At 41.4% G+C, this 25704-nt stretch overlaps 1 protein-coding gene across 14 annotated transcripts in view; it reads left to right on the top strand.

The window, feature by feature from the left end:
* svilb (supervillin b) overlaps window positions 1-25704 on the top strand; it is a 66609-nt gene that overhangs the window by 16607 nt on the left and 24298 nt on the right. For 9 of the 14 annotated variants that reach the window (XM_020710656.3, XM_020710655.3, XM_078934200.1 and 6 more), the window contains 10 exons: window positions 1702-2506; window positions 5655-6938; window positions 7288-7458; window positions 9514-9551; window positions 10019-10080; window positions 10226-10359; window positions 14769-15042; window positions 15652-15702; window positions 17395-18097; window positions 22665-23106. In XM_020710656.3, coding sequence (XP_020566315.1) covers window positions 1702-2506; window positions 5655-6938; window positions 7288-7458; window positions 9514-9551; window positions 10019-10080; window positions 10226-10359; window positions 14769-15042; window positions 15652-15702; window positions 17395-18097; window positions 22665-23106 — 3964 coding nt within the window. The remainder of the gene's footprint in view (window positions 1-1701; window positions 2507-5654; window positions 6939-7287; window positions 7459-9513; window positions 9552-10018; window positions 10081-10225; window positions 10360-14768; window positions 15043-15651; window positions 15703-17394; window positions 18098-22664; window positions 23107-25704) is intronic. The other 5 variants (XM_078934201.1, XM_011485985.4, XM_078934206.1 and 2 more) reach the window with 3 other exon arrangements.

Here is a 25704-nt window from a genome sequence, read left to right as displayed (position 1 = left end):
ATTTATATAGAAGAGCTCCACAAAGCTGTTTGCAAAGTACTCAGTGTGAAACAGAGCTGATATTCTGATGATGATGATATGTTTTGAGTAAAAATCTGTAATTTTCCGTGGCACACCTGACCATCTCTGACGGCACACTAGTGAGCCGCAGCAGTCTGGTTGAAAAACACTGGTTTAAGGCAAGCCTGCGTCTACTTCCTTCCATTCATCGGTCTACACTCTCTCTCACTAGCTTACAGCCCCTCACACGCTCTCTGGTGCATCAATAATGGCGAGCAATATTGGAGCCATCTACCCGTACAGTTTTGAGCCAGATGCCAGCTCAGATGAGGAAAATGAAAATGCACATGGATCTTGTCTACAAGCAAATCTATTAGACTGGAGCAGAGCAGGGAGTTTGTGGGTCGCTGTTGTAGATTCAATTTCACACCTACAAGCTTTTTCAAATGGCATTTTTTCATCCGCTCCTTCATCCGGACCCAGGAATTATTAAAGAAACTATATCACTTTTGTGATACAAGAACATCTTGAAAGTGAAAGAATATGGTTAGACCGTGGAAAGTATCAGAATCGATTGAAAAAGTTCAGAAGTTGTTCAGAATTGTTCTGGATGTATTTTTCCTTTTGCCCTAATTTAGAAAGCTTAGCACTTCTAACAAGAAATAAAGTAGTGAAAGAATGTAAATGGACACATACACTCTAAAAAGAAAAAAGTTGATCCAACTAAATTGAGTCACTTCAATTGGTAACACGTAATTTAATTACATTTATTAAACTTAATTTCTTACGTCTATCCAACTCAAATTAATACCTTGATCTAACTTAAATTTTTTACTATTCTTTTTTACTTTTGTTTATTCAACTTAAATTGACACATTTTTCTAAAGTTTCCACCAATGGGCCTTGTATTTCCATATCAAAGATATGACCGACCCAGCAATGTCTCGCATTATAAGTCAGTAACTTGTTTACTATATCTTTAATAGTGGGAGTTACGGTGGTTTACCGCACAACGGGGTTGGTCATTATCCTCCCCCAAACTCTAACTCATGGTTCAGAAAGAAATTGTTAGGGTGGGTGTTTGGCCACAAGCGCAGGATTCCAGAAGGTAGCTTTACCAAAGATTTAATTATAATCAAACTCGAACTCCAAGTAGTAATCAAAACGATCCAGCGAGTAACCGGAAATGTCAAAATAAAACCGGAAGTGAACTGAAACAAAACAAGCCGCCCTGGCCCCGGTACCTAACAGAAATAAACAAAACAGTTTAAATTACTATTTAAAACAGAATAAAACTGCTATACAACAAAACACATGGACAAAAAAATCACAGTTAAACCCAATCTGCCCAGATAAGCAAATTAAATGGTATCCCACAATTCCTTGTTATGACTTCATGGCACGTTGATAACTTCACACCAAAGTTACACCAACTTAATTGAATTAAGTTGATTGAAAGTAAAATAACTATGTCAGACAACTATGTGTTATTTTTAAGCTGAATGAACTCAATAAAATGATTTATTTTCACCAAACTAAAAAATTAAGTTAGATCAATGTAAAAAAGTTCATCTTTCCAACTACAGCTCAAATACTCTTTTTAGAGTGTAGATGTACAATTGTTGCACCAATGAAGCCAGAAAAAGTTGCAGTTTGTCAATGCCGCTTTGTCTAATTTTGCAATACTACTCTCTACCACAGCCAAGCGCTACAATCGAGCAGAGCTGGAGACACCAAAGAAGACAATGTCATCTCCAGACCGATCACCCCATGCCAAAAGTGGTGTTGGCAGCAGCCATACAGAGCCAGTTGTGGTGTATGTAGATCCAGTGACGTTGTCAACATCATCAACACCCGCATCTGGCTCCACTGAGCCCAACAACCTCACCTCAAAGGCTGAACGAATCGCCCGCTATAAAGCAGAACGCCGTCGGCAGCTTTCAGAGCGCTATGGCATCCATCTTGATCAGGAGGCCGATGTGGACTACACTCCACGTTACCGTTCCAGGCAGGATCCAGAATCTGCTGTCCGTCAATCATCTGCCAGGCGGGAAAAGGAAACAGTCCAAGTGGAGGCTCAAGGGCGGGAGCCTAGTGTGCCGTATCGCTCTGGAATTGGCAGGGTTTACATGAGGACACACCCAGAGCCTTCACCTGCTGGCACAGTGGGTCACATCCACTCCAACCAAGCCCCGCCTCCAACCCAAGAAAGGCCCAGTAGGTTGGTGGAACCTGAAAAAGCATTGAATATGGAGAACAACCGCCGAGGTGAAGTTCAGGAGGGCTCAGTTTCTTACAGAAGCAGGACACAGGAGCCACATTTGCCTCAACAACTGCATACCCACCACCAAGAGTCAAGCCAAACCACCAAGGGCTACAGTATTGCAGCAGTTCCCAGCTCTCCTCGCACTGCCCGTAGGTCTTCCCTGCCCTCCACTCGCTATGGTATCTCACCTGGAGATTTATTCATAGAGCAACAGGCACAGAGCATCCTCAACAGGCAGGGGTAAGTTTGAACATGCCACAACACCAGAATGCTTCAGATTATGGTTCAGTTGGTGCTTTGAGTTTTAAATTGGTTTTGCTGATGGCCCTTCCTACATTCATTTAGGGATGAATTTCTAAACTAGATTTTAAAAATAATTTTAACATTCTTGACTGTCCTGCTGTAAGGACATAGCCTGGTTTACTAAAGGTTTAGTAAATGGCCCATGTTTACACCACCCTTTCTACCTTGGTTAAGACCCAAAGCGCTTTACAGTCACAGTCCCATTCACCCATGCACACACATGCACACACTGGTGGGGAGAGCTGACTAGACCACCCAAAGCAATGTGGAGTTTAGTGTCTCTGCGGAGGACATTTCAGAACACGGGTATGAAAGGCAGGAACTGAACCTCCTGATCAGAGATTGACTGCTCTAACTCTGGCTTGGCTGTGTGCAGAGGTTAATTGGATGCATAAAAAAGTGTAAAAACTTGACAACACAAGCAAATATACATTGCACCTGATGTAATAGCTGTGTTGTGTCAATCCATCTTTTGAAGTGGGCATCAATGAACATCCAATATGGGCGTTTTTTCTGACAGAAATCACAGCAAACTGGAAAGAGTAGACACAAATAAATTACCAGTAATGTAGCAAACACAAAAGCAGGATTCTGGCTGCTGTTTAATGTCTTTTTGCACAAAAGCAGCCTGGAGCAACTTTAATCACAAAAGGCTGACGTCGAACAAATGGCGACAAAGAGGAAGCATCCTTTCTGGTCATGGAAATGCTTTGAAATGCCAGAAGCATAGATGATGGAGACATAGACTATCACATTGGTGTCTTTCTCTTCCTTTTGTCAGTATCTGAAGCGGCTGGGTAGCTCGGTTGGTAAGGTGGGAAGCTACCACGCAGGAAACCAGGGTTCGATTCCCGGAGGGGAATGAGCAATGGCACTGGGGGCAATTACCATATCAATGGCGAGCAGTTAACATCACCCAGTGAGGGTCCTTAGGCAAGGCCCTTAACGCTACTGCCTCCCGAGCGCGGTTTCGGCTGCAGCTCACCGCTCCCCAAGGGGATGGGTCAACGGCGGAGAAAGAATTTCCCTTCATGGGATAAAATACAGTGTATAAAAAAAAAAAAAAAAAAGTAACTTCACGTTGGAAAATTCTTATATGCACACTCTTTTCCACTCGTCCATCTCTCCTGTGCTCCTCATCCAGCCTGCGCCGCATCTTTGCACCCTCCTGCGAGAGTATCATTGTCCATCATTCATCATCATCATACAAACTGTTCCAGGAGCTCCCCATTCTTTCTGACCATTCCCTATTTTCGTTTGCATTGATTGAAAGAAAGCAGTCCATAGTGCACACTAAATGCTCATTGGAATACTTTTATTTTAGCACATTATTTATTGGGCAATTGTTTTTAGTTAAACACCTGCAAATTTAACAAAATGGCCTGTTTGATCTCTTTTCATGGATAATTTTGTCCTCTTTATTAGGATGATTGTAAATTGGACCCTTAGACTGCTAACTTGAGCTTTTGGTGCAAAGACCATTCTATGTTTTAGGTCTGTCAGAGAGCTTTGAAGAGGCTATGATTTGGTCGTTGTCTGAAGAAGTTCAAAAATGTTGACACATTATTAGTTATCTTGTTTAGAACTGACCACTTTTTGTAAGAATCAGAAACTATCAGGCACAGAAGCAAAGGGAAGGTTAGCACTTGTCAAAGGAAGAAAGTGAGGAGGAGTGTGAGCCGATTACATAAAGGCAGGGACAGGTGGCATGCTGGACTGTGATCTGGTGCCTATAAATAAGGTGGTTCATGTCAATGAAAGGTGAGCCAGTATGTGCATTCGTTTTTAAGTTACATCAATACAACAGTATGTACCTTTGCTTGCAAACACAATTATATAGACTGTTCAACAAACCAAAATATTCAATATTTTGGCAAGCCTTTTGGATTACTAGCACAGCTTGTCTGATAAAAACAAATAGTCACAAGCTTGGCCTGACTGTCACGTCATCTTGCAGCCTGGCCGCCCTGTCTATTGGTGTCTGATGTCTCAACACAGACTCAGACAGTCAGTTGGTCTTCAAGGTAATGTCCGTGTGAAGACCCATTAAATACGTCCACTGGGTATATCAAGCTTTTATTTTGATGCCTCACATTCTTACCTTGTAGCTTTTCAGGAGCTTAATAAAAATCTCACAATCTACTGGCTGACTAACATTTAACTTTTTATATAAAAATCAACCATTCAATCATTCTAAGTCATGATTTCTCTGTGCTCTGCGAAACAAAAGTGTGGTGAATTCCCACTTTGAAGTTTCAACGCATATTTTGTCATCCAGCATTTATTTGATTTGATCTCATTTATGTCGGGTGTTTTTACATTTTTCCAGACATGACTGTGGCCCAGAAAAGTCCAAGTATGATTAAAGGTCTAAATACAGAACTTTTTCACAAGTTAAATTTTGTTTAGATTTATGTACAACATAAGCATGTTAACATTGATTTGAAATATATTTTAAAAATCAAGTTCTTGGTTCTTTTTTTGCAACATAGCTATTTTTTCACCTGCTAGTTTGACTCACAAGCTCTCTTTCCTGCTTTTTCAGATTAAGCAGGTGCATGATAAATACCTGGCTTAGTGGTCCACAATGAGATTAGGAGAACCTTTAGCTACTGGAGGTCATAAGGCTGCCAATGAAGGAAATTGACTCTAGATTTGGATTGTGGTTAAAGCTCACAAGGAGCTTTTACTTGACCTTGTTGTGACTAAGCACTGTCAGCTAAACCTTTAAAATTGACCCTTGATGGTTTGTGTTTTTCATTTTTGGTTTAATTTGATATTGGTCATCAGGATTTAGTAGACTGATTTGTACTGGGGTTTGGATTTACACCTACTATATTGTCTATAGGTGAGTTGGGCTCCCAGTTTGTACTAGAAGTTTTGTACAGTTTTTCAAAGTCCCTTCCCCACCTCCTTTCTTCTGATGAACAGTTAGATTGTCAGAACATTCAAAAACTTTTCATTCTTCACCCCAGCCAACTGTGAGAACACTAGTATTATTAGAGCATGTTTCCACCAACAGGTTAAGTTTTGGTTGTTGTTTTGCTACAAATCTGAGTGTTCCTGGTGCCTCTCTTTCTCCAAGAATCCGAGTAAGAGAGCGATTGTCCAGAGATGAAACTGTCCAGAAGCCCCCAGACTGGAGTCCAGACCGACACCAGACGAACCAACATCACTCTCATGGAAGTGCTCAACGTGTATCCAAGCAGCCAGAGATCATCATGAAGAGGAGTGGTTCCCAAACTCACAACCGTCCTGGCCACGGCCAAACTGCCAGTCATCCCTTCACATCTGACCTTCAACACTGTGCCACTGCTGTGGACCCTCAGCCCTATTTGGCTGTACCTGCTCCAGTCCGCAAATCTTCTGGACCTCCAGAGGTACAACCACGAAGAAGAGTGAGCACTGACCAGATCTATGCAGCCCACAGGGAGGCAAGACTGGAGGCAAAGCAGGTCCTGAAGGAAGAAGGCCACACAGAAGGACTCCTAAAGAGCAGGAAAGCTGTTTTACCCTCAGAAATTCGTCGAAGGGAAAGGAGTGTTGATGATGCTCAGAGGGACTGTCATGAAGCCATGGACAGACAGAACATCAGTCCAGACAGAAGACGGATGAGTCGAGGGGAGGAGGACTGGGATCGGGAAAGGCCAAGGGAAAGGGGAAGAGAAAGGCAGGTTCAGAGGATCAGAGAAAGGGGAGAGGAGCATGTCTCTACCAATGACAGCCAAGAACAGAGAACCTTCAGATCAATGGAACCTCCCCACACCTCTGTGCACCAGCATCATGTGCAGAGTCAACCCTTGGAGCCAGTGCACCTGCAAATTCGGCCTCCAGAGCCACAACTGCAACATGAACCCCAAAAAGGAGAACACGCCGCTCAAAGCCAGCAACTCCCTCAGATGCAACATCAGTTCAAGCAGCTGAGACACCTGCAGGAGAACCAAAGCCTGCTTCAGAGTCAGCATGAGCACCACGTGCTTTCTAGTCAAAACCAGAAGATCCGCATAAAACAAGAACCCCAACTTCAACAAGAAACTGTTCCACAGACGCAGCAACCAGCCCAACTGAATATCCAAAAATTGGACCCAGTTGGCTATCTAAAGACAGGTTCCTCTCTGGCTCAAGCAGGAAACAGAAGCATGGAAACAAGTGGTGGACTAAAACCCAAGTTACGAACCCGTTCTATGTCAGACATAGGTGTAAACAAGCACTCTGCCATTTATTGCATTGAAAGAGCCAGAAGAGACGGATCCAGGATTAACCCTCTTCCTGTAACGACTAATGGAGATATGAACACCTTGGACACAAGGGTTTCTGTAGCACAACTGCGACACTCCTACCTGGAGAATGCCAACCGGAAACCTGAGTTGTAGGTCAAATGGCATGGGTTGTGTGTTACACCACTAATCAACTGTCAAATATTGCATCACTAAGCAGTTTTAAAAATAAGGACAATAATATGTGTAGCTTGTTGGCATGAAACGTCATTTAAAGCTTAGCTTTACTGTTACTTTTCTGTTGCATGCTTACATCCAAACTTGGAATTCTTTTACGATCCGTGTGTTTGATCATCTCAGCGTATTATGCATGGTTGTCTTTTTTGTGTTGTTCCCCTTTGAAAACTAAAAACAGGATACAAATCTTTACTACTAATGCTTCATTTGTATTTCCTTGTTTTTTGTTTTTCTTTTGATTCAAATGCGCTATAAACTGAAAAGTGAGACGACTAAAGTAGATCTGCCAGCAATGGAAATGGATGCCATCACCAGCACTGATCAGGAGCGGGGAGCTCGCAGGCCTCGGCGTTACATCACTCCAGGAGAGAGTCGCATGTCGGAGCGGTTCAGGACTCAGCCCATCACCTCTGCAGAGCGTCTGGAGTCTGACAGGTACAGCAGGGATGGACCAAGACAAAAAAGGGTTTACTGGCCACAAGTACAGAGAAAACGATCGCTGCATGTAAAAGAGAGCCAAAAGTTCATACTGTTTACTATGGTTTTATGTTATGCATTATGTTATTATCCATACAAATTGTTGTCCACACCAAGGGTCAGCAACCTTTTATACTCAAAGAGCCATTCCGGTCAATGTCTTACTGACTACAACCCAGCGGGAACCACAAAGTCTCACTTCACCCTTTAGAGAAATATTCATGGTATTGTTGCAATTGTGATAAATATTTATAAACTATTAGGATGTTTTGATAAATAAAACAGAAGCATAAAAAGAAAATAGCCCTTTTTCAAAGTATGAAAGTGTTTTAAAATTTCATCAAAATTTTAGATGACTATCTTTCAAAATAAAAGACACCCTGTGTCACATAGGATAATGCAGCAAATGTAGTAGTATAATGTAAAATCAGCAGTGATTAAAAAAAAGGAATACAGTTTGTTTTACTGTTTGTAGGGGGAATCTCAGCCAGAAATTTGTAAATTTAAAAAACAAAACTTAAATCAAAGCTAACTAGCTGTCCCTTAGTGTATATATTTAACCATAAGGTGCAGATAAAATCCTTGAATTTGTTCAAAAATAGAAAATTTGGTTTAGAATCAGATGCGCCTTAATTCTGGTTGTGCTCACTGATCTTCAATTGATTTTCTGTGGTACACAGCGCACAAAGATATCTTAAAATGTTTTAGTACGACTTGTGCCACATACTGTTTTTCAACTGTTTTTGTTTAAGTTGAATAAAGTATGAGTTTATTTAATACTGTATACTTTTTTTTTACTTTACTACTTAATTTTTACTTTATAATTACTTTTTAAAATGAGAAAACTTTCATTTTTCCCTAACCACAGTCACGATGGAGGGGTAAAAGAGCTGCATGTGGCTCTGGAGCAGCAGGTTGCAGAGCACTGGTCTACACTGACAAAGGACTTTTTAGAAAATTGTGTTGCATTTCTGGATGTAGCCTTTTATCACAATTAGAAAAAGTTCGTATTTACCTGCTTTGACTTTAAGTGATGTCACAAAACAGGCAGGCGGCTTGTTCCGATTGCAGCAGGTTTTATTAGCACAGCTAAAGGGCCACAAAGCTAAATCAGGGTCAGGCAGGCAGGCAGGGGTCATAAACGAGCATAGGAGCATCCGAGAAACAACGAGAAAGGTCAGGATGCAGACAAGAGTCGGGGCAGGCGGTAGGCAAATGGATTCATTCATTCATTCATTCATTTTCTATTCCGTTTTATCCCTTTCGGGATCACGGGGCTGCTGAAGCTACTTATGGGCGAAAGCAGGATACCCTGGGCAGATCGCCAGTCTGTCGTAGGGTAGAATATCCACAATCACACACCCATTCACTCTCACACTCACCCCTATGGACACTTTAGAGTTGCCAATTAAACTATGACTCCATTTGTTTTAGGCAAATGGAGTCAGAGACAAAACAAAGTCTGGAAATCAGAAGATAAGGTCTGGATATAACGCTCAGTAACGTAGGCAGAGTGGCACAAACAATACTTTGCACTGAGTGAGGCTCAGTGCAGTGCTTAAGTGGACTGGAAGTGATTTACAAATGTAAGTGAGATGTGTGGCATCCAGAAACTGTGCGCTGGGGTTGCTGGGAGATGAAGTGCATCCAGTGACCAGAGGGGGAGACTGAGCTAAGACTTCTGACAAATTAGGTTTTCTTATTGGTTTGTTGTACTTTGCTGTTTGAAGACACAAAGGTCACTTACATTCAGCTGTGGTTTCCAGCGTTTGCAAAGCAGAGAGTCAATAAAAGCTGCTCTTCATTGCCAATCCTGAGACTCTCATCCGCTTAATTCCTAATAGGATTACGGTGGTTGGTGTTGGCACTAAGAATAACTTCCTTTGTTGGTTTCACAAAGTAACACCTCATGCTGAAAAGATTACAGATTATTTTCTTTGTTAACCATTTGAAAAAATGTTTCCAACAGTAAAATCAAAATATGTTTACAAATAAAGACTTTGTTATCTGCAGGTCCCGTCTAAGTCCATCACAACTAGAAGATGCTGAAGGTAACTAAAACTATTTTCTAACAAGCTGTGTTCTGTCTGTGGTTTAAATAAAGCCCAATTTTTTATTTAGAAAAAAATAATGTGTTTCTATATGGAGAAAAACAGAAAACCTCATAATTTAGATAGGCTCCTGAGTTTTTCTTTACCACTTTAGTTTTTATTTTCAGATTAACAAAATTCAGTAAACCCTGTGGGAGAACCCACAAAGTCAAATTTGGCAATTTTTCCTTTTCATGTATTCACTTTTCAATTTTTTATTTTAGTGTTTCATTTTTTTATGTTTTGACTGCTGTTACGAGCTACTATCAAAAAGGAACAAACAAAAAACAAATTACAAGCCTTTAAGAGTGCAGAAGGAAAAAAGTTCTTGGGTTCTCTAGAGTTAATTCCTGAAATGTTCTCTGTCCTGTAAAATGACTGGTGATGGAAAAAGTTAGTTTTTATCATTTCTATTCTTCTCTTTTCAGCTGAAGAAAAACTGGATGAAAGAGCCAAGATGAGTGTAGCTGCAAAAAGGTCTCTCTTCAGGGTACGCTCATTACTTTGTGTGTTTCTTTCAGTGGTTAATTATTGTAAGATTTGTGTAAATGCCAAATCTATCTGCACATCAAGAACAGATCAGATCTACAGACAGACTGTGAGACAGATGATTATTAGCAGAGACGTTGTTGCAGGAGCTGGAAAAGACATCGGATGGAGGAGTTCCCAAACCCCGCTCTCGAAATGCTGCCGTAGAAAGACGTTTGCGAAGAGTCCAGGACCGCTCGCACACACAGCCAGTCACCAACAAGGAAATCACTGCCTCCAGGTGCAGCAGCTATTCTATGCAATAAAGATAAAATGCTTTTGACATTTGCCTACATTTTCTTTAAAATTGTTTATTTTATTTGTTTTGATGCAATAGCTTTCACTTAAAAAATACTCACACAAAATAATTAATGTGGTTTTGTAACTCCAGGCTTTGCTAAGTGACAACAAATTTTCTTCAGGTTGTGACGACAATTTGCACCTCATGGGCTCATTCTGTGACTTCACATATGCTTTTGCTTCATTTTTTAAGAGAAGATAACAAGCCTAATATTTCAAAACTACCGTATTTTCCGGACTATAAGTCGCTCCGGAGTATAAGTCGCACCAGCCCAAAAATGCATTATAAAGTAGAAAAAATCACAGATAAGTCGCACTGGACTATAAGTCGCATTTTGACAGGAAATTTATTTGACAAAATCTGGGACCAAGAACTAATAACTTTCACAACCTCACATGACACAATCATAGCAGACTGTGTATCTCATAATTTCACAGTAATTCTTTCTCATACTTATTTATTTATTCTTTTCATGAAGCATCATTGGCCAACTAACCCTTGTACTATCTTAGATGACCCCACCCTTACTTTGACGTGTTATTCCTACCATGACAAAAGTGGATAAAGGTGGAAAGATTTCATGTTATCCATGGACACCAGTGAGGTTCACAAATCATTGAAGAAAAAAGGTTGAGTACTGTCTAGTGGGTCTAGATGACCCAACTCCCAACGTTAAAGTGCCTATGATAGCACAAGGGATAATACTCTGTTTTCATCCTGTATTTGTAGAAACAGTTGTCATTTTTATTGCATTTCTGAATCTATGAAATCATTGGAAAATAGAATATTATGTTGTTAGCCTTCAAGATCTTACTGTAAAAAAAAGATTTGCTGATTCTCTGAGTCACTTAACATACTCTTAACACTTAACATACCTCATGCATCAAATTGGCCCAGGAACATCATCTCTGTTCCTCACAAATGAACATAACAGGAGGGTTAACAATGTATTTATTTCAATTTATTTCTAATATAAGTCGCTGCGGAGTATAAGTCGCACCCCTTGCCAAACTATGAATAAAAGGGCGACTTATAGTCCGGAAAATACGGTAGTGTAAGGAGCACAGAAGATTAAATTTTTCTCATTTGAAAATATAAACAGATGTTCACCTCTCCCTTCCATTTTTGAGGTTTGTGTAGCTTGTCTTGGACGCTCTGTAGCTGCACATTTTAGCCTTAAACACAAACAGAGAGCAGCAAGCCTCTGTTTCTGCATAAACGCCTTCAGGGATTTGTGGAAGTGCAGTTTCCCAGTAGTCTTTCATGCACCTCCTCTGACTGCGTCACCACATGGCACGTGGTGTAGAAGCAGGTTATGTGTCATTTGAGAAGGTCAGAGGTTGAGACAAACTATACTATAGGGCACATGAGCCCAGATAGGTGGGTTCATGTGCCCTATAGTTTGGTTCCCAGGTTTTAAAACACATGGTGCTGAAATCCTGCAAACCCCTACGAACATGCAAATGCCTTATATGATTATCTGGCATATGTGTGCTTATCTGCTTATGTCTCTGAGGTTGAGTTGGTAATCCGCCACGGTTTACATAGTCAGGTGTTGGCAAGCTTCCTGGTTAACAACATTGGAATAAAACAACTAATTATTTTTTTTTTAATTTTATCCAACATCCTTTTTTAAAATCAGCTTTACAGTTTTGCACCATTCTCCTCCTCATTATTAAAGGGCAACAGTATATCCAATAGTTACAACAGCAACGGGGAAAAAGGTGTTTGAAGATAAATAACGGTATTTCTCACAAAGTCAGTTAAGTCAGTGAAGGGAACTCCAGCAGCAGGCTGCTAATCAAAGTTTGCAGGATATTAATGTCCCTGCCACAGCAAAGAGGTGGGAAGCAGCACCAACAGAAACCAGGAGAACTTGAAGTGTAGACAAGCTCGCAAAGAGAGTCTTCTGGCAACTAAGGAGAGTAAGTGGGGCACTGTTGACTCAGATGTCATATATAAAAAGGACAGAACTGGTCATTTGATATATATTATTAGACATAGGGATTGAGATTATCCATGGTAATCTCATGGGCTTTTTCAAAAAAGGAACAAAAGTTCCAAAACAAAGTCGAGGAAGTAGCTAGAGATCAAATCCAGTCAGCAAAGACGAAAAAGCTAAGTCTGCCGAAAGTGAGATTTTTTCAAAACGTTTAGCACAGAACCAGATAGTTTCCTGTGGGAAGCTTTGGAACATTTTGAAGTGTAAAGCACAGTGAGTGGTATGGTTAAGGAACCTTTCTAAGACTTTCATTTGTGTTGTGAATTTACAACAGACTGGTTAAGATTGAGGGTAGGGATCATGACAAGATGCAGAGTTTCTGTATGTTTGTTTAAAGGCTTGTTGGTAGAACTTTAATTGGGGTCATAGGTGGTAAGAGGCTTCATTCTGGGGAGGGACATATTTCATAGGTCAATTAGTGATTCTTAATTGCACATGTGAAATGTATGGCCCTCTGACAGATTGGTGAACAGTTCAGGGTGTAACCTGCCTTCGCCCAACAGTTACTGGGATACTCTCCAGCAGCCAGATGACCCTCAAATGGGATTTAGCAGGTCCTGGAAATGGATAGATACACTTCTACAGTAAATACTGTTTCTGTTATATATGAGATTCTGTATGAATGAAGAATCAATCCCACCTGTGCTGATAAACCCAGTTAAAAGCCTGGGAAAGTGGTTTTATGCTAGTCCTAATACTGAAGAGCTGTTTTCTAAGCAGAGACAGCAGGTTTGGTAATGGCATTATAAATTGTAAATGGTGTATACTTATATAGCGCTTTTCTACCTACAAAGCCCAAAGTGCTTTACAGTCACAGTCCCATTTACCCAGTCACACACATTCACACACTGGTGGTGGCTCCACTGCCGAACACTGGTGCCAACCTCCCACCAGAGGCAAGGTGGGGTTCAGTGTCTTGCCTAAGGACACTTTGACACATGGGCGTGCAAGGCGGGAATCAAACCTGCAATATTATGATCATGGCTGATGTCTTTGTTCTGATTTAGCCTTTTACTTATTTTCTTTTCCTGTGGAAACTGGCATTGCCAACAAGCCATAGCCATCTTGGGAGAGTTTAGTCTGTCCCGACTTCTCCCCTTTGACCCTGTCTGCCACTTCATTCACTGTAATTCTTCATCTCCCTTTATCACTGCCTGTTCTGCACCTCGGGTTTGTAGAGCTGGGGATGTGGGTGCAGAAAAAGTTAGGGTGGTGCTGGGACACTGGAACCCACCGTTGAGTCTTCTTGGCGAGCCTAAAGGCCCGTACACACCGGGACGAATATTCGCCAGGCGTTATTCGCCAGCGTTTTTCGCCACGTCTTTTGTGTTCACACCCAGGCGATTTTCGCTGACGATGAGCCGAGCGAACATGCAATTTCATTCCCTGACATTAGATGGCGCTTAATGTAAACAGAAATACTCCTGTACACAAGGTGGCGCTGCGCAACTTTACGATTCTTAAAGTCGCTTTTCACTCAGAAGAAGAGAGCAAGTATTTACGCGCTTGTCAGAATAATACAAAGAAAACATGAATATTTCAAGCATCAGTAGCTCCAACTGGTACTTGGTAAGGGGATATTTAAGAATGTCCGTCATTATTTCTTCGCGGCAGTGTAGACGCTACTTGGCGTCTATCTTCTTCGCTGGTATGTGTGCTCAGCAAGGCAGTTTTGTGTTTGAGCGCCCCCAAGTTGTGTTTTACTGTAACTTCAGAAGCTCCAGACACGTGTGCAAAAGCGCAATTCTCATTGGTCCAATAGATTTCGACGCGACGCGTCGAAAAAAAAAACGAACCCGAGGCGTTTTTTTTTTTTGACGCTTTGGCGCGTGGCGTTTTTTCGCGTCGGTGTGCACACTCACATTGGTGCCCTTTGTTTAGTCACGAGGCGTTAAACGTCGGCGAAAATCGCGCGCGAAATTCGTCCCGGTGTGAACAGGCCTTAACTCAGTAGAACGCCGATTGTTCAGAGGGCTCCCATCTGAAGACCCCAATGACCTGCTTGCACTCTCAGTTGGGTAGTTTTGCATTAGTTTTGGAGGGGAGCACACTAGGATCTCAAGGTCCCACAGATGCCTTTTGACATATCCTGCAACATGAGCATCTTATTGAGTAGTTTCTGATCTAGAAGCCCATAACATGACGTCTGGTAAATTCAGTTTTATTTATTGATAGGGAATTGTCTTTGCATAGATTTTAAGTGACCTTTTTGAGGAAAAAAACTCAAACCATTTAAATTATTACTATACATATTATATTATTATTATACACTGTCATATAATGCTTTTACTGTAGATTTTACTTCGTAATGTCAAACATTTTAATTTCCACATTGTCACTATCACAGCCTTCAGGACTCCTCTCAGCCAGGCTCAGAAGCTCAGGAGCAAGACAAAGAAAACCAGGATCAGCCGGGTCAAGCACCTGGGTCTGAAGGCAAACCACACGGCCAGGATGCGCCTGACCTTTCTGCACTGAGTTTATCTGAGAAGATGGCTCTGTTCAACTGCCTAGCCCAACCTACTGCCAAACCAGCAGAGGGAGTTCGAGGGGAGATCCGCCAACGCAGATCCAACACCCGTTTTCAAACCCAGCCTATCACCCAGGGGGAAGTGGAGCAGGTACAGCGTTGGTTTGGAAACTCCAGATGAAAAATAGATGCTTAGAAAATGTAATGCATGATCCTGATGACCATGCAGCACAAAACAGTGAAAACGTAACATTACAATCTTTTTTACAAACAAACATTTTTCAGGATAAGTGTTGCTTCTCTTCTGTTTGGTTTGTTAAAAAAATACAACTTCAAAATGTTAAAAAGAGATATTAAAAAAACAGTAAAATTATAGAGTCTGTCCATTGTTTTAGTTAGTCAAGTAAGTGGAAATGTGACAGCTTTACTCTGGATTAAGAAAGTTGCTCATTCAGCAGTTTCACATTTTAGTGAAACTGTTGAATGTTTTTCTAAATAATATCACTTATCTAATACAATACTTCTCTCTTTTCTTGTTTAAATAGTTACGTCTTATCCTGCAGATTTGACTAATGTCAAAGAATAGGAACAGCTCTAGTTTTTCAATTAAATTGAAACCTTTTTTCACAATATTACTGTTTTGTATTAACACGATTCTGTCAGGTCAAGCTCTATAAAAGCACACACAGATGTCAGGCACCCGACTTTGTCAGCTGTGCTGTCAGCGGTGAGTCATGCTCAATAACTGGTGTCCACACAGGAAACTGCTGCGGTGTGTAACGGTGTCTTAAAAGCCATTCAGGAAGAACATGTAAGACCCCTGCTGACTTTGTGGAAAATGTGACTGGTTGCATGGAAGTGTCCCGCTCTTTATCGATCAGACTGGTCCTTTTAGTCTGCGCTGTCTAGACGTGGTAGAGGCTTTTCAGGCCATGCTTGACAGTGAGTTTTATAGGTGAATGTGTTACATGCAGCATGTGATGGACAGTTTAGGTCGCAATCTTTATTGTCTGAGTTTTCTCTACATTGATAGCAGCTTTTGTTTCATGCTTGTTTGTTGCATACCAAGCATGAGAAGTGTGAGTGCAAGCAAATATTTTTTTCCAATCAAAATTGTGTTTTAGTGTTTTTAACATGTCCTTGTGGCATTTTGCTGATGATGGAGAACACATTTTGAGACAATTAAGCGCAAATTGTATTTAATATGCTGGCAGCGTGGCAAGCTCCCTGCTCTACAAGCTCCCTGCACAAAAAGCAGATAGCTCTCAGTTGCAGTGACGGCATTGACTGTGTGTGAGAACTGAACAAAGTGACCCTTCCGTCCTGGTGATCCAAACAGGAAGTACCTGTTGGCTTCAAGAAGCCAAAATCCCATAAACTTCTGAAGAGAAATAAACAGCTGTTACTCAGTTATTCTTTGTCAGAATAACCATTATTGCTCTGATACCTTTTTCTTAACATCTTCTTGCTAATTCTAATGTGGTTTTTATGACATGTTTTCTTTATTGCAAGTTATTTAAGTTATTATATACTTACCAATCAGATGTCTCAGTAAAAGCAAGTGGTACCCACTGGCCCATCCCTCGAACGTTTGATTGACAGATTCGCTCTTAATGAAAGGGATGTGGACTTCGGCCAAGCTTACTCCTTAATGGTGACAGTAGTTGCCATAGAAACATTGACTCAGACCACTCGGACCAATCACTGTCGACTGGTTCCAAAATGGCAACGTCCGTATAGTGGAAAAATGGCATTTACTTGCCTTAATTTCCCTGGAAACGGAAGTAAGGAATTTTCAAGGCGGGATGTCACACTTGGTCAGTTCTCTCTTATACAGTCAATGGGTGGTGGGAAAGGGGGTGGGGTTGCTCCAACAGTCCTTCCCATAACTCGGACGTGAATTTTTAAAGTACTACGGCTGCTCTGCAGAAGCCATGCCCTTGAAAACAGCAAATCTGGGCTGGAAACAACATAATCATAATTAAAACACCACTGGGAACACTTTGGAGTGAGTCTTTAATAAATATGAATAAACTGAAAAAAAGTGAGAACAAAATCTGTTGAACAGTGCAATAACACATAGTTGATGGTAATTGTGGTATGGCTTTACAGTTATGCTTTTCTGGCTGTTCCTGCTGACTCACAGTTAAGAAATCTGATTTTTTAAAATTAAATTGGCAAAAAACAAACATCCTTTTTTATGTATTCATCAAATCAGTGCTGTTTTTTATGTGACTGAGCCTCACTGAGCTGAAACTTGAGCTGTAACAGCTCAGCCAGGCACTATTGATTTGTCCCAAACTTCATGACAAAAACAAACAGGCACAGTGAGTGAATATAATTTAGATTTTGCATTTCATCCTCCTATCAAGCCAGCTGTTCCACTTTTGTGTTTATCACCTCATATCAAAACTGAGCATATTTTCATTACAGCCTGACTGTCTGGCTCATCTGTTGTCACTTTGTCACACCCAACTGTCTGACATAGTTATTGTTCTTGCAGCTTAAAAATGGAAGTGAGATCAAGCTGGAGCCATTATCCGCTGCCCTGGTTCGATCTGTAGCAGCCGTCACCTCCCAGTCCTCCCTCACCACAGTCAATGCGATGCCAGGCAGTGGCAGCAATGAGGATGGGTTTCGTTTAGGGAAGTGCACCGCCATTCCCTACATCCCTGCCCAACAACAGCAACCCAGCAGCACAAGCATCCACCAGGAGAGGGCGCCGAGGTATTTCTCCTTGACCCAGAGCGGGGACCCAGGCCACCCTGAGACAGACCTCAACTCCTCCCCTCTCCTCCCAATAGGAGAGGCAACCCGGCTCCCTCTCGTTACCACCTCCTCTGCCGATCAGTGGCAGCAGGGGGTGATTGTGGAGGAGTGTTTGAAAGGGCAGCAAAAAGAGAAGGTTGGGGGGAGACAGCAGGGAGGAGCCAGGCAAGACATCCAAGGTGGCATCATTCCCAGCAAGCTTTACTCATCCAGCAGGGACAGAGAGGACAGGCTGCAGCATCATCAGCTCTCTGCTGAGCCTTCTTTGTGGCACGACGAGCCGGAGCTGCTGCCCAGCAGAAGAGCTGCAGACGGAAACTCCCAGAGAGGAGACAGAAGAGGAAAAGAAGGAGAACTGAGAGAAACTGGAGCAGCTCATGCTTCCTCTTTAGAGGATCAGGCTGGGACCGCTGCCCGGAGCCAGGGAGGCTTTCCAGGTATGAGATGCTCCAGAGATGGAGAAGTGTAAGACAAAAAGGAAAAGCATAACAGATGTTGAAAAGAGGCGGGGAGAGGAAACAAAGAAAAAGGGATGAAAGATAACAAAAAAGAGCAAAAATGCAGCAGCTTTCATCATTCTTATTGTCTCATCCAGCATGCTCCCGCAAGCGATTGTCAGATGCACACACAGACGTCCCAGCTGGGAGTGTTTGATTAGACCAGTGCTTCTCAAATAGTGGGGCGCGCCCCCAGGGGGGGGCACGAAGCGATGCCAGGGGGGGCGCGCGGTGGTGGCGGTTTTAGGCACAGGTTTGTCCGGTGCGCAAATTTAACGTGGGGGCAGCGGTGACAGCGGCTCAGTGCTTGGAAAATAATCTGGTCCACTATTCGGTTCCTATTGTCTGTTCTGTCTGTCCGCGGCTGCGCGAGTGAGAACGAAAGGGGAGGGGTGGTGTGGGCCCTGTCTGCCAGGGGAATCGGGGCACGCGGACCACTGCTACCGCTGCCTGTTGCCCAAGATCACCGCTGCCCTTAGATTCCTAAGCTCATGCTAACAATGTCATTCTTTATGAACTATTGTAGACATTTTGATGACGTGTCTTTATTTTCCATCCATGTTTTCTTTGTCTGCCTGTGGTTTAGTTGGTGTCAGACAGACATAAAGACAGCAGGTAATGCAGGAAAACAGCTGCACTTTTATGAGATCAGAAATAAACAATCCGTCATTTAGAAAAAAAAAATCAGCACGTTTTTACCTATTTCTTCAGACTAAAAACGTTAAATATATTGGTGCTGCTGTGTTAATGTTTCAGATCAATTTAGATTTAATATTATTTATTGATTGAATTATTTTTTTCAGCATCAAATGGTTCAGTTGGTCAAAATGTTTCTAGTTTAAATAAGGAATGACAGATTTTTTTTATTTCAGGTACTTTCAGCTTCTTTTCTGTTTTAGACTAGAACAGGGTTTCTGTGGCTAAATAAAGTTAATATTTGTTGAAAGTGGATTTATTTTGCTTTTTTCTTTTGTTAGTGTTAAAAGATACAATTTTAGGTATACAAATTTTATAGATACTGACCTGATGTATTGTCACCGCGTGAGTGAGTGTGTCTGTGTGTGTGTGTGTGGGGGGGGGGGGGGTTATGGGGGGGGGGGTCAGGGGGGGCGCGAAACATTTTCTTTTCCTAGGGGGGGCCTGGCAAAAAATAATTGAGAAGCACTGGATTAGACCAACACAGACAGGCGTCTGAGTCTGCATCTAATTAGCATATTTTTCAATGCTTTACCTTGTGGGTTTCCCTTTGACAAGGCGGAGGAAGTCCTTTTCTGACATGCTGTTCGATGCACGCAACACCAGAGATTTTTGGATTGAGCTGAAATTTGGGCCATGATGGCCCAAAAAGGGGGCTGTGGTTTCTCTGCACCACGTTGTGCCTGTGGGCAGCTGTGTTACAGTAAAACGGGCGTGACCTGTTTTCATGTGCTAATGCAGAGACTGTCCGGGGGGAACTGCTCCTTTTCATTCATACACACTGTGCAGAGAAAGAGGTGGAAGCTCTCGGAAAGTGCCAAGCAGTTGTTCTGTGCTTAAATAAAGCAATTAGGGGACAATTGGCACACAATGGAGGCATTATCTTCAGGCTGCAGTTATTTCCACACGACTCAGACTTCATTGATGTGAACATTGTAGAATTGTCCCCTGACTCTCATCAGTATGGAAGTGATTTTGTAGCATAATAAAAAATAAAAGTCAAAACCAGAAATGCTTTTTCATTTTCAAAATGAAGCTGCATTTTTTGACTCAAAATTAAAATGAAAAATCAATCCTTCAAAATGCTTTTTCCCTTTCTTCTTCAACACTGCTTATTCTCTCACTTAATTAAAATGATAAAGAAAATGGTATTTGACATTTCATTTTCAAAATGTTCTCTGGTAAATGTGTAGCAAAATTCATTTAGAAATGTCTAACTTGACCATTAAAATTGATTAACAGAAATGCTTTTCCATTTTCTAAATGTAGCTGCATCAAATAACTCAAAATTAAAATGAAAAATCATTCCTTCAAAATGCTTTTTCATTTTCTACTTAAAAACAGCTTATTCTATGTTATAATTAAAACGAAAATGCAAAGAGAGGATTGCATTTTCATTTTATCATCCACCCTGTGAACATTGTCGTATAACTCAATTAGACTTAGCATTTCCAGAGGGGAGGCGGGGCGATGATGTCAGTGCTTTCTCTGTGTGTCCGGCTGTTAAGAGACACAGACATGCTAGGAGCAGTGCGCCCAGGCTTGTAGCTTTGTGTTAGTGGCAGAGGAGAAGGCTTTGTGACGGTTGTGAACTTCTGATGATTGTACACAGTTTCTCAGGACTACGTAGCAGCATTTCCACCCTCTGCGGTCCTCCTTCGGACGCACCGCGGTTCGTTGAAACTTTCTCCCCGGACTAGCTTTGTCTTCAGACCGGCAGCCGGATTTACATAGCGGAGCACGAAGCCCCGCGATCCGAATCTCTAATTAGACAATGTGTAAATGTCTCTGGACGGCGGCCGTCCATTTCGAGTGCTGCCAGCAGCCAGCTACCCAGTAGCCGAGGTTATACAAACAGAGGGCCATTCTGCACCACTGTCATTCTCAACTCAGATTCTGAGCACATTATACTCTTGTCAATTTACAAATTTAGCTTTTAGACCACATGCCTCCCAAGAAACCCAGTGTCACAAGAACTGGCAGACGGGTGGATCCTGCAGGTTAGTTAGCTCAGATAAATATCCACAAAGCTAAATCAGGGTCAGGCAGGCAGGGGTCAATAACGGGCATGAGTTCATCCGAGGAGAGACAGGGTGGTCAAAATACAGGCGAGGTTTGGGGCAGGGGGCAGGCAGCAGGCAAACAGAGTCAGAGTCAGAGTCAGAGTCAGGGTCAGGAGACAGAAGATCAGAACTACAACGCTTGGTAACAAAAGCAGAGTGGCCAAACAATACTTCACACTGAGCTCAGCTTAGAGCAGTGTTAAGTATGCTGTAGTTGATTGAGTGAATGAGAGTCAGGTGTGTGACAAACAGGAAGTGCACGCTGGGTGTGCTGGGAGATGAAGTGCTTTCTCTAGAGACTACTCCCACCGGTGACGAAAGGGCAAGACAAAGTTCTGACTTCTGACTCCTAGTAAGGGCAAAGCCGTTTTCCCCATTTTTATGCAGGACCCACGGTGGCTGCTATTAACTCGTCTAGTGCCTGCGTTGCTACCGTACCATTTCTTACCATTGGATGCTAGCAGTGTGAGAGCATCACGGGGGCGCAAGAGGGTGGCAGTCTGAAGTCGATTGATCATCAGAAAATTTTGGAGACCCTCCTATCAATCAATTGTCACGCAGTTTCCTTCCTGCCACCCTCCTGTTACTGGACTTGCAACCATGCTACCTGAACATGTGCCCGGGCGGCCATTTACCTTTTTATAAAAAATCTTTCAGTGACCATAAAATGTTTAATATTTTCTCCATGGCTGCTGTGTGCCGTGTAAAAATGCATCTGCCACCTCCCGATTACAAATGCCCCTTTGTGGCCTCCTGCTGATTTTGCTGAAAAACTTGCAATTAGGTCATCACGCAGTGGCATTTCAGTACATGTGACCATAGTCTAACAGAAAACAAAGAGACTTAAAAAGAAATATTTATTAAAATATGCTACTAATATGCTAAAAATATACATGCTTCGTTACCTCCAGGACAGTACATACCAGGCTATCGTTGGGCGAAAGCAGGTACACCTTGAACAGGTTGCCAGTCGATAGCAGGGACAGAGACTATCATGCACACCTAGGGGCAATTTTGAGACCTCAATTCACCTATGAAGCATGTTTTTGGACTGTGGGAAGAAGCGGGGGAGAACATGCAGACTCCACACAGAAAGGACCCAGCCAGGATTTCAACCAGGTTCTTAATGTGAGATGAAATTACCAAGCACTACAACACCATTAAGCCCTTGGTCACTTATTACTATAAACAAAAAGAAAAGAAAAACTACAACAAAGCAGTTCTCATCAATACTAAAAAGCCCCAATGGTAAATATTCAACTATTTATATTTAAGATATTTTAATCAAAATGTAAACACATTGAGTGCTTTTCATTTCTGCTTTTTAAATGTAAAGCAACAACTCAGTAAGCAGGATTCCAGTTAGTTCACATTTCCCAAATTGTTCGTTTGTATTAATTGCTCTGTGTTCAACAAAACATTTACATGTTTTTATAAAAAGGCTTCACATCTACTCTTTTCTGTTGCTTCATATATAATTGTGTTACAATCAGAGCATCTTTCATGTGTTTCAACTTTTATGCAGTGAAAATCTATTGTTCTGTGTAACAGAGCAAAATCAAAGGACAAACATATCTTTGCTGTTGGAAAATCTGATACCCATTTCTGAAAGTGCAGAAGAAGCATCTTTGAATGCATTCAGTTGGAGTTTATGCTCTGAAAAAGTACAGTCTGCTGTTTTGTCTGTTGATTTTGTTGTATTTTTATAAAATGCCAATTTGTAAATGAATTCAATCTTTTCTTTCCAGACTCGTTGGATCATCCAGTGACTCTGAAGCCACTGATAGCAAAAGTATCCTCCAGGACGGTGTCTTACGTCTCAAACAGCCAGCAGCATCAGGAAAGCACCATTCGTCCCCCTCAGACGCTTCCTAAACCCTCATCCTTCATCCAGCCGCCCCCGACTCACCCCAAACCTTTCACTCACTCCCCACAAACCCAGCCCAAGCCTCAGGGGTTTGTCCAGTCACTCCCAAAACCTTTCCAGCCTCAGCCTAAAGCTCAGGGGCCTCCTCAGACACCACCTAAGCCTCAGTACTTTGCCCAGACTCTGGTGAAGTCCCAGTCTCTGCCTCTGGACAACACTGAAGACTTCAGCAGAAACACTTCTGGAAACCAGCTGTCCCCAACAGAGTCTGGGGACGGACTGTCTGACGGCATGTCCGCACAACAGATGTCTATCAAAGAGAGGTGGGCGTCTCACTCAGCATATACTGGTATCAGTTATGTCCAAGTGTCTTTTGATCAGCAGGAATTTAACAGCAAAAACAAGTGAGCAGGATGGAAAATTCTGTTGCAAAAATCACAAAACAAAATGTTGCTGTTGTTATTTGAAACCAAATAATAAAGACTAAAAGAACAAAATTAAAAACCCAATAAAGCAGACTTAACATTACTGGATTAGGATAGTAAGAGGGATTATTCATGCCAGCGATTGAGAAATGTGTAAAAAAGCTTCTGTAGGCCAACCAAATATCATTGTGGGAATATTTGATGATGAAAGAAAACAATGAGATTCTTCATTTGTGGACTCTTTATTCAAAGGCTATATTTCTGGTAATGCTGCAATTATAATAAACACTTTTCCTAGTACCTTATGGAAGAAAAGGCAACATGAAGTAAATTTGTTAATCAGATGTAGGTTTGTTCAGATTGACATTCATAGGCAACATAATTGAGGCAGGAACGGATTCTGTTTGCGTCTGTTTTGAAGTCCAGTAGTTAAACTCCCAAACCTTCAGACAGATGCCCGCCTGCTTTACAAACTTCATCAAAAATCAGGAACGTTTTCATTATGAAATTAGAGGGAAGATATGGAGTGGGTGAATGGAATTAAGAACAAAACAGGAGAACAAGAAGAAGCTGCAGAGACAAAACTAAGATTTAACAAAGGTTGACTTAATAAAGCAATTATTTCAACCCTGCTTAATCTGACTTAATTTTTACATTTAAAGAAACGGTCTAATGAATTCCTATTGCCAAAATGAAACGGAGAAATTGCACAGCTCAGTTTTTCAGGCATTTATAGAAATCAACATGATAAGACATTCCTGGTTATTCCTGCTTGGAGCATATACAGTAGGTTTGTTAAGGTCTTTCATTTTTTCAGGTGACGGAAAGGTATTTTTAGCCGTATCGGGTTCTTCTGGGATTCATACGTCTTAACAGCACGCCCTCATTTCTGCTCCGTCCACATGCAAACAATGAAGCTAATGAAACCCTTTCCTTTACCTCTCTGTCACTTTTTACTGGAGGCAGAAATCCCTGACTGCTTTGTCTGATACATTTTTCTTCCTTTCACATTAAACCTAAAAAATATGAATTAATTTAAAATGACCCTGCCTTTTAAAAAAATGTCAAAAATCTGGATCTCAACTCATTTAATTCTGGTTCTCAGTAAATCTGAGTTACTTATAGTTGGAGTTGGAAAGCTACAGTCCAGTCAAGCTCCTTCGCTGATTGGCTTTCACCATCGGAAGCACCAACAATAATACGTGCAGCAGGACTGGACTGTGGAACAGCGGAGGAAGATGACCCGTTTTAGTGAGTCACATAGAAGACTGGATGCAAGTGCACAAAGGAACAAACGCTAACTTCTGGATTGAAGCTTGTTTAATAAAAAATGGAAATGAAGCAAAGTGCGGTTCAATAAGTAACAACTAGAGGGGTTGTTACAGTTTGTATGAACACCAATGAGAGATTGTTTGATTTTGAGTCAAAAGAAAATTACTTACAACCTGGTCTTACAAGGATTTTGAGTCAAAATTGGTTGATTTTATACTCATAAGAAATAACAATTTTTGAACATTTACACATTTTAACAAATTACTGAATATTTTCCCTTGAAATTACTCATAAACTGAAGCATGTTCTTTTGACTGACAGGTGTCAGTCAAAAATCAGGCCAAATCTAATGGCATTATGTCACTTAGAACAGCACCAATCACTCAGTCAAAATATGACAAAACATTGGCCTTAACAAAACATTGAGTGAGTCACATGACCAAATCTGACATTTGCTGATTCCTGATTCCTGATTCCTTACATAAACATTGAGATTAAACATGGCGTGTAGTTTATAACAAATATCTACTGGATCCAAACGTAGAAAAACTCAATTGGGTGCCGCTTACTGTAGCTTTGGTGGTGGTTCCCAAGTTTTTTGCCTTGTCTACTCCAAGTTATTGTCATTGAAAAAGACTCAAACCAAAAATCTGACTAAAAAAAACTGTGTAATAACTAGAAAAAATAATGAAAAATTAAAATAGCTGTTATGGTCTCTCAAATCTCAGAATTTTATCTTTTAATATTTCTCATTTTACCAACTTTTCCCCTGTGTTTTGGTTTTTGGTGCCATTGATGGGCTGACCTAGAAGATTTTGTACTAAACAATGCCGAAACATAATTTTGTTTATGTCCCATTTTTATTGTTGCCCTCCATCTTGTCATTCAAGAATAAAAGACATTGATTTTTGGGCGATTTGTTCAAATTCTTTATTTGTGATTTTTGCCTCTGCTGGAACTACTGCTACACTTGCTGATGTGGGGTCATTGGCAAAAACACACACCAACATTTTAAGAAAATAGACAAATAGCAAAAAATTGAGGGATACATGTAATATTTCCTAAACCTTCACAGCTGAGTACCCCAAGGGTTTTACACAGTCCTGGCTGAGAATCAATGTTTTATGGAATGAAAAATGCGTTTTGTATCATAAAATTAAAGTCTAAGTGAAAATGGTTTCTTTAGTCAGTGCATCTTTAGCTCTGGACAAACAGGCATTCATG

The sequence above is a fragment of the Oryzias latipes genome, chromosome 17 (genome assembly GCF_053564925.1).
Source record: "Oryzias latipes strain Hd-rR chromosome 17, Olatipes_Hd-rR_3.1".
In the NCBI taxonomy this organism is placed as follows: Eukaryota; Metazoa; Chordata; class Actinopteri; order Beloniformes; family Adrianichthyidae; genus Oryzias; species Oryzias latipes.
This window is presented reverse-complemented; position numbering and strand designations above follow the sequence as displayed.